Source organism: Tursiops truncatus, chromosome 11 (assembly GCF_011762595.2).
Source record: "Tursiops truncatus isolate mTurTru1 chromosome 11, mTurTru1.mat.Y, whole genome shotgun sequence".
In the NCBI taxonomy this organism is placed as follows: domain Eukaryota; kingdom Metazoa; phylum Chordata; class Mammalia; order Artiodactyla; family Delphinidae; genus Tursiops; species Tursiops truncatus.
Window position 1 is genome coordinate 41962695 of NC_047044.1, and position 12879 is coordinate 41975573.

Sequence of the window (12879 nt, forward strand, 5' to 3'; positions counted from 1 at the left end):
AATGTGTCTCTTTTACGGCCATACAACTGTTTTTATAAATGCTGTGTGAATAAGTATGAAAATTTATATGCCGAAATCAATAGCTTAGGCATATTAGTTGTATTGTTCAGATTCTCTTTATTTTTGCGTATTGATTGACTGCTTGATCTAACAGTTTTTGGGATGAAGGTATAAAAAAATCTTCTTAATTTATCTTTCTCATCCTATAATTCTGTCAGTTGTGGATTGTGTCATAGATTTTGTTTTGTCTGATACTAAGATAGCTGCTCCAGCTTTGTTATGGTTTTTATTTATCTGGCGTGTCTTTTTCCATCCTTGTATCTTACTCTAGTATGATCGTGTTCTTCTTTATTAGTAATTTCAAACTTTACATTTCTTAGAAGTGGTATTGTTTTGGAGTTAATTGCTCTTCTCTTTTCTTATTATCTAATTTATGGTACTTTTTTCTCCTTTTCTGTTTTCCATTGAAAAGATCAAGTTGTCTTCTGCTGGTTTCAAAGTTAATGCATTTTGTTTTTTGTTATTATGGTAAAATGGATCATAACCTAATACCTCAGTTTATTTACCCCTATTGATCTGTTAAATTCACCAATAATATACTTCCTCTAGGCCTCTTTTTTTTTCTTTCAAGGCAACAATAAAATTTATCAAGATATTTTTGATTCACCCATATGTTATATAGCATCTGGGTTTTTTTTTTACTTCCTCAAAATTATTTTTCAAAATTATTTTTCGTGAATATAATATCTGTGGCATACTTCCTAAAGCCTCATATACTTTATACAGTTTTTATTTTGCCTTCATATCTGAAAATTTTAAGTTCAAAGTTCTTAAATATCTTAAAAATTCAGTTTTTCTTGTCTACAGTGTTCACTTTGAAACCCAATATCCCTCTGATACCTTTTCCTTTGTAGGTTGTTTGCTTTTTCATTGGATATCTTTAGAATTTTCTTTTTTCTTTGATAGTCATCAATCTCATTAACGTGTCTAGTGGTTCGAATAAGGGCTTTCATGTTTCTGTAACTGAGAAATTCATTACCCTCATTTCCTCAGATATCCACCTCCCTTCTCTTTTTCAGCTATTGTTTCATTTGGCACCAGTGCCTCCATGTCTCATAGCTTTTCTGTCTGTCTTTCCTGCTGCCTTTCTGAAGAGGTTTTAAACCTCATGGATTTTTTCTTCAGTTGAACATACCTTGTTTGTCCAACTTTTGGTTACTTTAGTTAACTGTATTTTTCATACTTAATATTCCCACCTTGTTTTAGCTTTCTTGGTCTTGTTTCAGAGTTAAGATGTATCTTTCTTCAACGCTTTAAATGTATTTACATTCTTGTTTAAATCCTTTGTTTAATAATGCTTCAGATGCTAAATATTTCATTCTTTCATAGTACTCTTCAAGTGTCTAGTTATTTTGGCCTTATACCTCCAGCACACTGGGCGATATCAGTTGCTCTAGTAATAAGTATTAAGGGAGGAATGGAGATTAGACTTCCGTCTGTAACAGTCTCATGGCGAAAGAGAAAGGGGACTGGTTGAGCCTAAGGAGAGCTCCAGTCACCTCAGACTCAGACTTGGCTGACAATTACAGGCAGTTTTCTTGGCTGCTTTGGGAGGAGCCAGTCTCCTTTGGTTGTAATCCATTGTTCCGGGATTGGAGGAGGTGGAAGAGTGAGTGCTTATGGGCTCTGAGCCAGTCCAGCTTTCATCAACTCTTCATGTTATCCTAGGAGCAATGGCACCGGGCTCTGTGAAGGGTGAAGGGGACAGGCAGTGAGTGTTGAAGGCAAGTGTAGAACTTTAAAGCTTTTCTGCAAAAAGCTTTCTTCCACCTTGTCCTCACTGCTGCCCCCTCTGGTCACCACCACCCACCTACCCCCATCCCTGCCTTCCAAGTTGCAGCTCACCCTGTCTGTACCAGTGAAAGACAACCTTCAGTCTTACTCAGAAATTGCTCATGGTGTGATGGTGTGTGTGAGTGTGTGAGAAATAGTTGTTTGCTTCATGGTTCTAAAGTTTCCAGGGTTGATTTTTTTTTTTTTTGAGATGTGGAGTTGCAGGGAGGCTAGCTGACCAAGCTATTTCACCACCTTGACAACATCTTAATTTTAATTGTAAGAAATAAGAGTTTGTATTTTAGGTTTTTGTTTTTGTTTGTTTGTTTTTACTTCTGATTACCTTAACTAAAGTGGTTAAGTAGAGAATTAATTTGCTTTGCACTAATCTGTGTATGGCAGGAAATTCTAACCTGGATTTTGGATCTGTTGTACAGATTCCCTGAACTTACGGAACTTTTGAGTGTGAACATTTTGGGGTGGTAGAGGGATTCATAATTTTAGTCATTTTTTGAGGGGCTCATAAACTAGGTGTGTATGACCTTTAAAAAAAAATCTATGCCCTATAGTGAATTGTGTATGAATTATATCTTAGAAAAGCTGTTATTTTAAAAATCTACATCCCCTCTTCATAAAATTTTACATACTTATTTAATGTAATTTCAAATTCCAAATTAAATACTGAGACTAAAAAGAAAATAACGGTGTAGGATACCATTCTTTTTCCAAAAACACATATGCTCCCCTTCTTTCCCCTAATAATTGACACAGGTGAATATGCAGTTGACCCTTGAATAACACAGGAGTTAATCAGTAGTCATCCCCCTGTGTCTGCGATTCCTCCATCCATGGATTCAGTCAAGCACAGACTGTGTAGTACTCTAGTATTTACTATTGAAAAATACCTGCATATAAGTGGACCCATGCAGTTCAAACTTGTGTTTCAAGTGTCAGCTGTACATATTTTATTAATTTATTTATTTAATTTGGCTGTGCTGTGCTACTTGTGGGATTTTAGTTCTCTGACCAAGGATTGAAGCTGTGCCCCCTGTAATGGGAGCTCGGAGTCCTGACAGCTGGCCCTCCAGGGAATTCCCTCAATTGTACATATTTTAAAAAATTATTCAGGTTATTGTTAGGATGGTTAGTCCATGACTTTTTTTTTTTTTTTTTTTGGCGGTACGCGGGCCTCTCACTGTTGTGGCCTCTCCCGTTGCGGAGCGCAGGCTCCGGATGCGCAGGCTCAGCGGCCATGGCTCACGGGCCCAGCCTCTCCGCAGCATGTGGGTTCTTCCCAGACTGGGGCACGAACCCGTGTCCCCTGCATCGGCAGGCGGACTCTCAACCACTGCGCCACCAGGGAAGCCCAGTCCGTGACTTTTTAACTTTTAGACTGCATTTTACAACTGAGATGCCGGCACTGACGAGCCCAGTGCTGAACTTAATTACGATGAAAGATTTAGGGTTGGTGATACGGTTTACATTTTCTTACCAATTTACTGTACCTGGTTAAATTTCCTCTTTTGAAATGTTTTATGGTCAAGAGGTCTGTGTATTTATATCTCTTGAATTTTAATTACTTCGAATGTACCTTTTGCTTCAAATAGGAAAGCTGTTACTAACTTTTATGCTTCAATTTCAGTATGCTAAAAGAAGTGTTACTTGGGTTTTACTGTGGTGCTACATAACTGGTGCTTTCTAACCTTTCAGCTTGCCTAGGGTAGTTAAAAGACGCGTGAATGCTCTCAAAAACCTTCAAGTTAAATGTGCACAGATAGAAGCCAAGTTCTATGAGGAAGTTCATGATCTTGAAAGAAAGTATGCTGTTCTCTATCAACCTCTATTTGATAAGGTAATGCTTTCTAATACTTTGTTTTTTTAATGTAAAATTCAAGAAGATAATAAAGCTCTGGAAATATAAACAAACTTTTGTTAGAACTGTCAGCAAAATGGTTATTAGAGGAATTTGGGAGAACTATCGATAATAGCAATTCAAGTTGTATGAATTAATTAAATCTTTAAGCATTCTTAATGAGGGACATCTAGTTTTTAGCTTCGATGCCAGTGTTTTTATGCAAGTTTTTGTTTTTAATCATTTTAGCGATTTGAGATCATTAATGCCATTTATGAACCTACAGAAGAAGAATGTGAATGGAAACCAGATGAGGAAGATGAAATTTCGGTTGGTATTAACTTAAATTTAGTGTGTTTTTATACCTTGGAAATAATTATCTTTATTGTGAGATGGATAGTGAGTGCAGATGATCCACTGTTAGCCCAACTCCACCTGTACCCAAATTCACCTTTTCCTTGCATTTTTATAGCATTTAAAGTTTATAGATTCATATAAACTTTTCGTTTGAACTTCATGATGACATACAAAAGGATTGTTCCCATTTTTAAAGTGCAAATGGAGGTCTCTAAATGTCCTGCCCACAACTTACAGATGGCAGAGCTGTGATACAAATCCAGTGCTCTGTTACATGACCTGTTTCTCCAGCATTGATGTTTTAACATTGGTGATTAAGAGAATATATTTTGATTAAGAGCACCAATGGGTGAGGCAATGGACAGGGTTTATATTTCTTTTGCTTTTCCTCTTTACTGTGCTTAAGTCTTATTTTTTTTTCCTCTTCTCTCCCATGAAGCTGAATTTTTTTTCCTACAGCTCATGGTCCTAGTGACTTTCTTTTTGGAAGGGGTATGGTAGTAGAAATATTATGGAAGTAAGGTCTGGTATGGGTAACAGCAGTGTTTACACAATTAGACTAGAACTTCTTTGGCTAAATGTTAAAATTAGTCATTGAGGGTTTGTTGGGTTCTCTGCCACTGCATGCAAGTTAAGGGGATGTGAAAAATTTTATCAAGATGTCTAATCTGGGTATCCAGTAATGATGAATGCTGTCTTTTATTAAGGAGGAGCTAAAAGAAAAGGCCAAGATTGAAGATGAGAAAAAGGATGAAGAAAAAGAAGACCCCAAAGGAATTCCTGAATTTTGGTTGACCGTTTTTAAGAATGTTGACTTGCTCAGTGATATGGTTCAGGTAATTTTATTCATAAAAAACCCAGTTTACCTCAAAGGGTAAACCTTTGAAGTTTAAATGGCTCTGATGACTAGTCTCTTTATTATTGATTTTTATAGAATGATTGCTTTCTTCTTCTTTTTTTTTTTTTTTTTGGAGAGGGCCCATGCCACGCCATGCGGCTTGTGGGATCTTAGTTCCCCAATCAGGGATCGAACCCGGGCCCTTGGTAGTGAAAGCGAGGAGTCCTAACCACTGGATCACAAGGGAATTCCCATGATTGCTTTGTTTTGAAAGAGCTGTTATTGGTAGAAGGAAAATTGCAGCTCTGATTAATGTAATCAAATAAATTATAATTTGTTTTCAAAAATTAGATAATGAAATAGTCCCTTTGGTAATTGCTTATCTCACTGTATGATGCTTTCTCATATATCCCTGTGCCTTCTGTTTTTAGATGTGGAGTGTGGTGGTAGGATGGGGGAGTTTCAGTTGTCCTACCCCAGAGACCTTTTCAGTCTGAAACAACTACTCCAAGGGACATTTGTATTTTAAAAGAATACTGTAAAAATATTTACCTATTTTAACAATTGTCATTTTTCCCTGGGAAACTGACACAGATGTCACCTTCTCTGGGAAACTTTGCCTCTCCTAATCTGAATCATTTCTTGAGCCGCTATCATCTGCATTGTAGTACTTGTTACCTTGTATTGTGATCGTTGGACGTTAATGTCAAGAAAAAGAAACTGTCTCAGAACAATGACTGCTTACTGCATTTCTACTTTTTAGCAAAGTAGAAAAGGAACAAGCAGCTGGAAAAGGCAGCAATTAATGATTGGGGAAACTTTTTTTAAAAAATATTTTTGGCTGCACCACACGACATGTGTGGTATATGCATCTTTAGTTCCCCAACCAGGGATCGAACCCGTGCCCCCTCCAGTGGAAGCGCAGAGTCTTAGCCACTGGACCGCCAGGGAAGTCCAGATCTGGAAACATTTTTAAAGCAAACATGAATTATTTAGACTTGATTTTGAACTTTTCAGCCCATTCAGTCTGTATAATGATGTAGTTCTCTATTTAGTCACCTTTTTTCAGCCAATGGTGATAGAAAGTAGAACTAAGTAAACTAGCTTCAGTATAAGGCATAACCTGGAGAATTAAGTCTTTATGGTTCATAATAGTACATAAAACTGAACAATAAAATGTCTGTCAGTTAAGTGCTTATTGTCTAATAACAGAACACTAGTATGCCATTCAGATACTCATTTTAATTTTTTTTCTTATTTTTATCAAATTAATTTTTTTTTTAATTTGAAGGAACATGATGAACCTATTCTGAAGCACTTGAAAGATATTAAAGTGAAGTTCTCAGATGCTGGTCAGCCTATGGTAAAAATTTTGAAATATTTTCAATTTTGTAGCATTAGCTGTTTACAAGTAGATAAATGGAACTTTCTAAAGAAAGGTGACATTCAAGGGTTAGACATGGGAGTGGGAAGAAATTAAAACTGTTACTTAATTGATGGTAGGAAATAAATGTTTGGATGTTGACAGTTGTGATGCAGTATTTATTCCTTTTCCTCCCTCTGTAAACTATTTTTGAAATATAGTCAATTTTTGATCCTAGATTAAAATGTATATAAAAATAATAGCAAAGGAACATGAATAAGAAAATGCTTATTCTGTATTAAAAGACATGTGTCTGGGAATTAAATAAAACAAAAATGTTAGAGGGCTCCCACTTACCCATTATGAAAGATCAGCCAACGGCTTCTCTCCAAAACCATCAATATTATGTAAAGCATGGGCAAAGGCTCTGTAGGCTATTAGTTCTTATATTACATGTGATACAGTTGGGCTTTTTCTCTGTCAAGCGAGGTTCTAGTCTAAGGTTTAAAGCCCTCTCTGTGGAGATGGGGGGGTGGGGGGTTGGTCAGTTTATTCAGCTCTACCTAACCTATGTCATAAACATGTTACTAAATAGTAGTGTTAGCTGAACTAAGTTTTATCAGTTTATTTTGTGCCACATTTTGCTTTTAAGATACTTCGGGATTTATCTGACCCTTTCTTTCCCAGAGTAGGACTTTGTCACTTAAGATTTTATATGTTTATAAAAATCATAGATTAAGCTTTATTTACTGAAGCATTGAAATTTATCATGTAGGAATTTAATTACTTTTTATGATTTTTCTTTTTTTTTCTTTCTTTTTTTTTTTTTTAAGAGTTTTGTCTTAGAATTTCACTTTGAACCCAATGAATATTTCACAAATGAAGTATTGACAAAGACATATAGGATGAGGTCAGAACCAGATGATTCTGATCCTTTTTCTTTTGATGGACCAGAAATTATGGGTTGTACAGGGTAAGTTTAATTTTATTACTTTAACAGAGTGTTATATCTGTTTTTGCTTTACTTATGATTTGTGATATTTGGTATCTTCTAGTGTGTCTGCTTAGTACATACATACATTTTTATCTCCAAACATTTCAGTAAAACGTTTGCTGAGAAGGGCTTATTCATTTTCCTAGAATTCTCCATAGACCATTACAGATATTTTTCCAAAGGAGTGTACATTTAAATTTATTGTGAGTTTGTGGTAATTGTAAATATATTTATTGAAAAAGTTTGTTTAGAAATAAAAATTTTCTCTTTGTACTGCTACAAAAAGCTGCACAAATTTCCCCTCTAAATTTGAAATTAAATAGAAATTTAATTAGAAAAATCTCAGCTTTCCTAGCAATTGAAAGTAATGTGTTAATTGTGATAGACCATCTCTCCCCTTTGTTTTGGAAGGTGCCAGATAGATTGGAAAAAAGGGAAGAATGTCACTTTGAAAACCATTAAGAAGAAGCAGAAACACAAGGGACGTGGGACAGTTCGTACTGTGACCAAAACAGTTTCTAATGACTCTTTCTTTAATTTTTTTGCCCCTCCTGAAGGTAAATAGTGTTTTACTTTGGATATTTATGGTTGTTTTATTGTAAGCTTTGTTTACTTTTTATTCATTTGAATTTCTTTTCTCAATTTTGCAGTTCCTGAGAGTGGAGATCTGGTAAGCTGAATTGTTATTTATTTGTTGAATTGTTTACTAAATATGAAATTAAAGGACTGGTTCTTAAATGTAGGGAGTAGAATAGTTGCTACTAGTATTTTGTTCTGAGGCTTGCAATGCATAGAGGAAGACCTTTACGCATGTGAAAAATTACTCCATTTAAAATGCTTTTGAGGCTTCCCTGGTGGCGCAGTGGTCGAGAGTCTGCCTGCCGATGCAGGGGACACGGGTTCGTGTCCCGGTCCGGGAGGATCCCACATGCCGCGGAGCGGCTGGGCCCGTGAGCCATGGCCGCTGAGCCTGCGCGTCCGGAGCCTGTGCTCCGCAATGGGAGAGGCCACAACAGCGAGAGGCCCGCGTACCGCAAAAAAAAAAAAAAAAAAATAGCTTTTGGTGCTTCTACTGAGAAATGGTGAAAGGCTAAAGAGAGTCCTTTCTTCTGAGACTTGCAAATACTGCTGTGAGGGATTCAAGTTTTCAAGACTAGTTTTCTTCCTTATTGAAAATAGAATGTATTAAATCATTTATACTATTTACTAAACACTAACCAGATTGTACTTAGAGTTCTTTGTGTGGTTATTATTCCGATGGAAATTTGGTTTTATATATGTGGTCATATAGCCGAAAACTGAAATGTGCCTAGCACACAGCCAGGAATGAGGAACAGCCTTAAAGAAATCTACACAGGCAAGGTAGGCTAGTTCAGTTTTGAATTTGGCTTAAGCCTGTTGCGAAATATTGATGGTACCAACACAATCTTGAGTTATGGATAGAACACCTCTGCCTGTGATTAGAATTCTTTCCTTCAAAGTCTTCCCCCACGACCCTTTGGTGTTTTATTGTTGTTGTTAGAGTGGATTATGTTGATGAATCAAAATAAACATTCAGGAATTCACAGAATAGTTACTCAGTGTTTAGTATCACAGAACTAGAACTTTAGTATCATGGAATGATTTTAATTTTGAATAATATCAACAGCATTTCTGTGCTGTACTTTGCCATTAAGTAGAAATCCTAGATTGACTTAGTCTTTATCAAGTAGGACAGTATCTCACTTGGCATTACACAGACGCTTGGATGCTGTCTTTTAGGAAGTGTGAAATGATCTTCTCTGGTCTTACGTGCCATATACATAATGTTATTTGGAAAAGCCTGAGATTCTTTCTTGCTGTTATTCCGGTTGGTGTTTTCAGTAATTAATATTTTAAAAAGAAAGTTGTAGTCATATAGCAAAGTTGCTTTTGTAACTTTTAAGCTAGAGAAAACTTAAGCGATAACCAGTATGTATACTGGCCTGCTTATTTTTATTAAACTTATTTTTATTAAAAACCTGTAAACCTAGGGCATATGTAGAGACTATTTGATCATGCACATGTAAGATAATTTTAAAAGTTTAAAGTTAAAAGTGAAGTTGAGAGTTTCTGCATATGATTTAAATCCAAGTCTCGCATATGCCAAATTAAATAAGTTATTAAATCCTGTGCTTTTATTTTTCTTTAACAGGATGACGATGCTGAAGCTATCCTTGCTGCGGACTTTGAAATTGGTCACTTTTTACGTGAGCGCATAATCCCAAGATCAGTGTTATACTTTACTGGAGAAGCTATTGAAGATGATGATGATGATGTGAGTGAATTTGAATCCAGCAGTGAAATCGTTTGATGAGGGTGTGATAGTCAGAATCGGTGAGAGGTTTAATGAATAGATGCAATTGTTAAAAAGCAAGACAGAATAATTCAAAATTAGGCTGATTACTTATGTCCTTTTAGATAACCTCCTTGAATTAAGTAGGTCCTTTTAGGATCTTTGGGTTCATTTATTGTAGTTTTTATTTTCCTGCTATTAGGAAGGCTACTTTCTCTGAAGTAGTAAAACTTTACTTTGTTGGGTTAGTGTTGTAAATCCATTACACATCTTTGACCAAACAAAACGTAACCTTGTACATTTTCTACTACTGATAAAAATCTTTATTAGGAAGCATGGAATTTTTATCCATAGGAATATTAAGTAACGATTAAGGTAAAATTAGGCTGCTCTCAAATATTTTGTATATCTTTCTTGTTAAATGACAATCATTCACATAGCCTTTAGGTCCTTTTTGTACAGGCAAGTAATATTTACGGTCATAGTTATCTGAGCATACTTCATCCGTGATTGTACTGTGTTCTTTATTTTAATTTTTTAAAGTGTCAGGTTTAGATAATGGCACTGAGCTGGGTGATTCCTGAAGCTATTGTCCGTGTTTTAATTTATAATCAGTCACTATAGGGAATGTATTTTTTCCTCTCTTTAGATATTAGGGGATACAATGGTGGATATTAACTAAATGCTACTTTCAGATGTTTGTTAGTGTCATTCAAATGTCTCCTTTTTTCCCTTTTTTAGTATGATGAAGAAGGTGAAGAAGCGGATGAGGTAATGTTTACCAAATGAGCAAATAATTCTGTTTAACACATTGAGAAGCAAATTGAGTGACTTATGTATTCCTTTGCTATAAATCATTACTCTGTGATATGGGATAAAAAAGTTTTTGGAAAAAAATATGGTTTTAGAATTCTACAGCCAAACAATGTATGTATGAGGTTTCAATAAATAAATTGCAAAACTCAGAACATTTTTTTTATTTCAAATAATTCTGTTCTGCTGCAGGGTTATCAGCTCTTTGAAGAAGTCAAAAGCTGCAGTAAACTTTTTCAACGTTGGCTGCAGTAAATCTTTTCAATAAAACCTGTCTGGATGTCTCAAGTTGTGTTGGGAAATCTTTCATATTAGAAGCTTTCAAATTAAATTGCATTGTCACCAAACTCTGTAATCATGAAAATCTGTTGACTTATAGAGTAACTTGTATTAAATTCTCCCTACATTATGAGCCGTTTCTTCCTATTATGTACCTACTTCATGGATGCATTTTGAACTTTAATATAGGAAGGGGAAGAAGAAGGAGATGAGGAAAATGATCCAGACTATGACCCAAAGGTGAGCAAAATTAGTGCTGCTTTCTGTTAAATTTAAGGCAGGTTAAATATGAGTTAGTGTTTCTTAATGTAAAGTTTATTTTAGTCTATTAAAGTCTTTAATAAATCTCTCCTCACTGGCATTTCAATAGTACATGTAATTTCAATGCACCTTTCCTAAGAAACGTTTATTTTTGGTTCTGACCTTTATTTTTCCTAGTTTCAGGCGAAATAACCCTAGGTTCTATTTTAATGGCACATTATCTTGGGCATTTTTTTTAAATGTTTTTTTTAGAAGCACTTAAAATTACTTATTGCTTGTGTTCTTTAGGTTGTTTTCTCCCCAAAGGAAAGCTTATAATAAACATAGGTCAGTTTTTAAATCATCTGAATGCAGGAGTGCACAGGAATAGGGGAGCAATACTCCTAGGTTCTCCCAGTCATCTCTTTGCTCCATATCTGAGAGTCCCAGTTTCTTATTCCTGGGAAGTTGTCATGTGGACTTTATCTCCCACAGAATGCTTAGTATGTTATCAGAATTCATTTGGAACTTCTGGTTTCTCTTTAATGTATTTATTCATTTGCTTGTGCTGTAAAAATATCCAGAAGATACTTTAACCTAGTGAGCAGGTAACAGAGGGTAGTTAAAAAAAATCAAATATTCTAATAGGCATGAATTGGGGTTAACAGCTAAATATGAATGGAATTAGTATTTTAGAATAACTGATCTATTAAAAGGCAAAAATAATTGGTAATATGACTTAACAAATTGCTTGGCTATTTTAAGATGATAGCTTAATGTTTTCACTTTATGGAGTTCATTCTACAATGTAAAATTGGGGCTTTTATTTTTTAGCATTTTTGTGACTTGGTAATATTTGAATAAATAATTTGCCATCATTTAGTTTTTTAAATTTGGCAGAAATTTTGACAGAACAGTGAGATAATGTGATAATTAAGATAGTTAACTACTATTGAAAAATAAATTGAAGCAGGTAGAAAAAGATAGATTGACTTGTTGTTTTCCTTTAACAGAAGGATCAAAACCCAGCAGAGTGCAAGCAGCAGTGAAGCAGGATGTATGTGGCCTTGAGGATAACCTGCACTGTAATAGCCTAAACACAACTATTATTTACTTACAGCCTTATGTTTTTGTATTTTCTTGGTAGACTCAAGTTTTTTTTTTAAAGGAAAGGAACTGATATTTTAAAGACCAAATTTGTTCTACTTAGCATTTTAACTAGTTTTTCTGCCAGATACATTGAATGCACAAATTCTCTCACGCATGTTTGTTCATTGCTACATATTTGGTTCTTCCTGGAGTATTTTTATCTTGTAACTACTAGATTACAGTTATGAAAATGAACAGAACTGTGAAATGAACCAGATTTTTTGTCTTGCTAATTTTTTTCCTGAAGAACCAAAGTATTTTTTCAGCGGGTAGTTGAATGGGTTTAAGTTCGCTTGCACTAGCTGTGCCTTTCATTACTTTGTTACAGAAATACGGTGACTTATACTAAGACAATTCATCATTTAAAAAACAATACTTGTCAAGACAAGTATATGGTTAAGAATTTCCAGTAAGACCACACCTGATAACTTAGATTGTTAATGGATTTTTGTATTTCAGGTGACAGTTACTATAAAGAAATCTTATTAACTAATAGTATGGTTATTGGTTACCACAGGGAGGTGAATAAAACCTAGTATTTTCAGAAGTTAAGTCTCATTATTTTTATTTTAACTGTACTTTTAAAATTTAACCTCCATTAACTAAGCATCTTTTCTTTGTGGTAGGGTCTACCTTCTGCTTCCCTGGAAAGGATGAATTTACATCATTTGACAAGCCTATTTCAAGTTTTTTGTTGTTTGTTTGCTCGTTTTTGTTTTTGCAGCCTAAAATAAAAATGTCAAATATAATTTTAGTTCTCCAGAGATAATGTCTTAATTTTGTACTAATTCAGGTAGAAGCAGAGGCCTAGCTTAAATTATGTACCCAGTTTACCGCATTATTGAAA

The 12879-nt window shown here is 34.9% G+C and overlaps 1 protein-coding gene across 7 annotated transcripts in view; it reads left to right on the plus strand.

Annotated features, from left to right (window-relative positions):
- Positions 1-12786, plus strand: part of NAP1L1 (nucleosome assembly protein 1 like 1) — a 32952-nt gene extending 20166 nt beyond the window's left edge. For 2 of the 7 annotated variants that reach the window (XM_019918460.3, XM_019918454.3), the window contains 12 exons: positions 3544-3685; positions 3935-4015; positions 4750-4878; positions 6172-6243; positions 7077-7216; positions 7649-7794; positions 7888-7907; positions 9411-9533; positions 10293-10322; positions 10833-10883; positions 11897-11968; positions 12659-12786. In XM_019918460.3, the coding sequence (XP_019774019.1) occupies positions 3544-3685; positions 3935-4015; positions 4750-4878; positions 6172-6243; positions 7077-7216; positions 7649-7794; positions 7888-7907; positions 9411-9533; positions 10293-10322; positions 10833-10883; positions 11897-11932 (970 nt within the window). In that variant the 3' untranslated portion in view covers positions 11933-11968; positions 12659-12786. Of the gene's footprint in view, positions 1-3543; positions 3686-3934; positions 4016-4749; positions 4879-6171; positions 6244-7076; positions 7217-7648; positions 7795-7887; positions 7908-9410; positions 9593-10292; positions 10653-10832; positions 10884-11896; positions 12585-12658 lie in introns of those variants that run through there. The other 5 variants (XM_019918457.3, XR_012324287.1, XR_012324288.1 and 2 more) reach the window with 5 other exon arrangements.
- Positions 12787-12879: the final 93 nt, after the last annotated feature.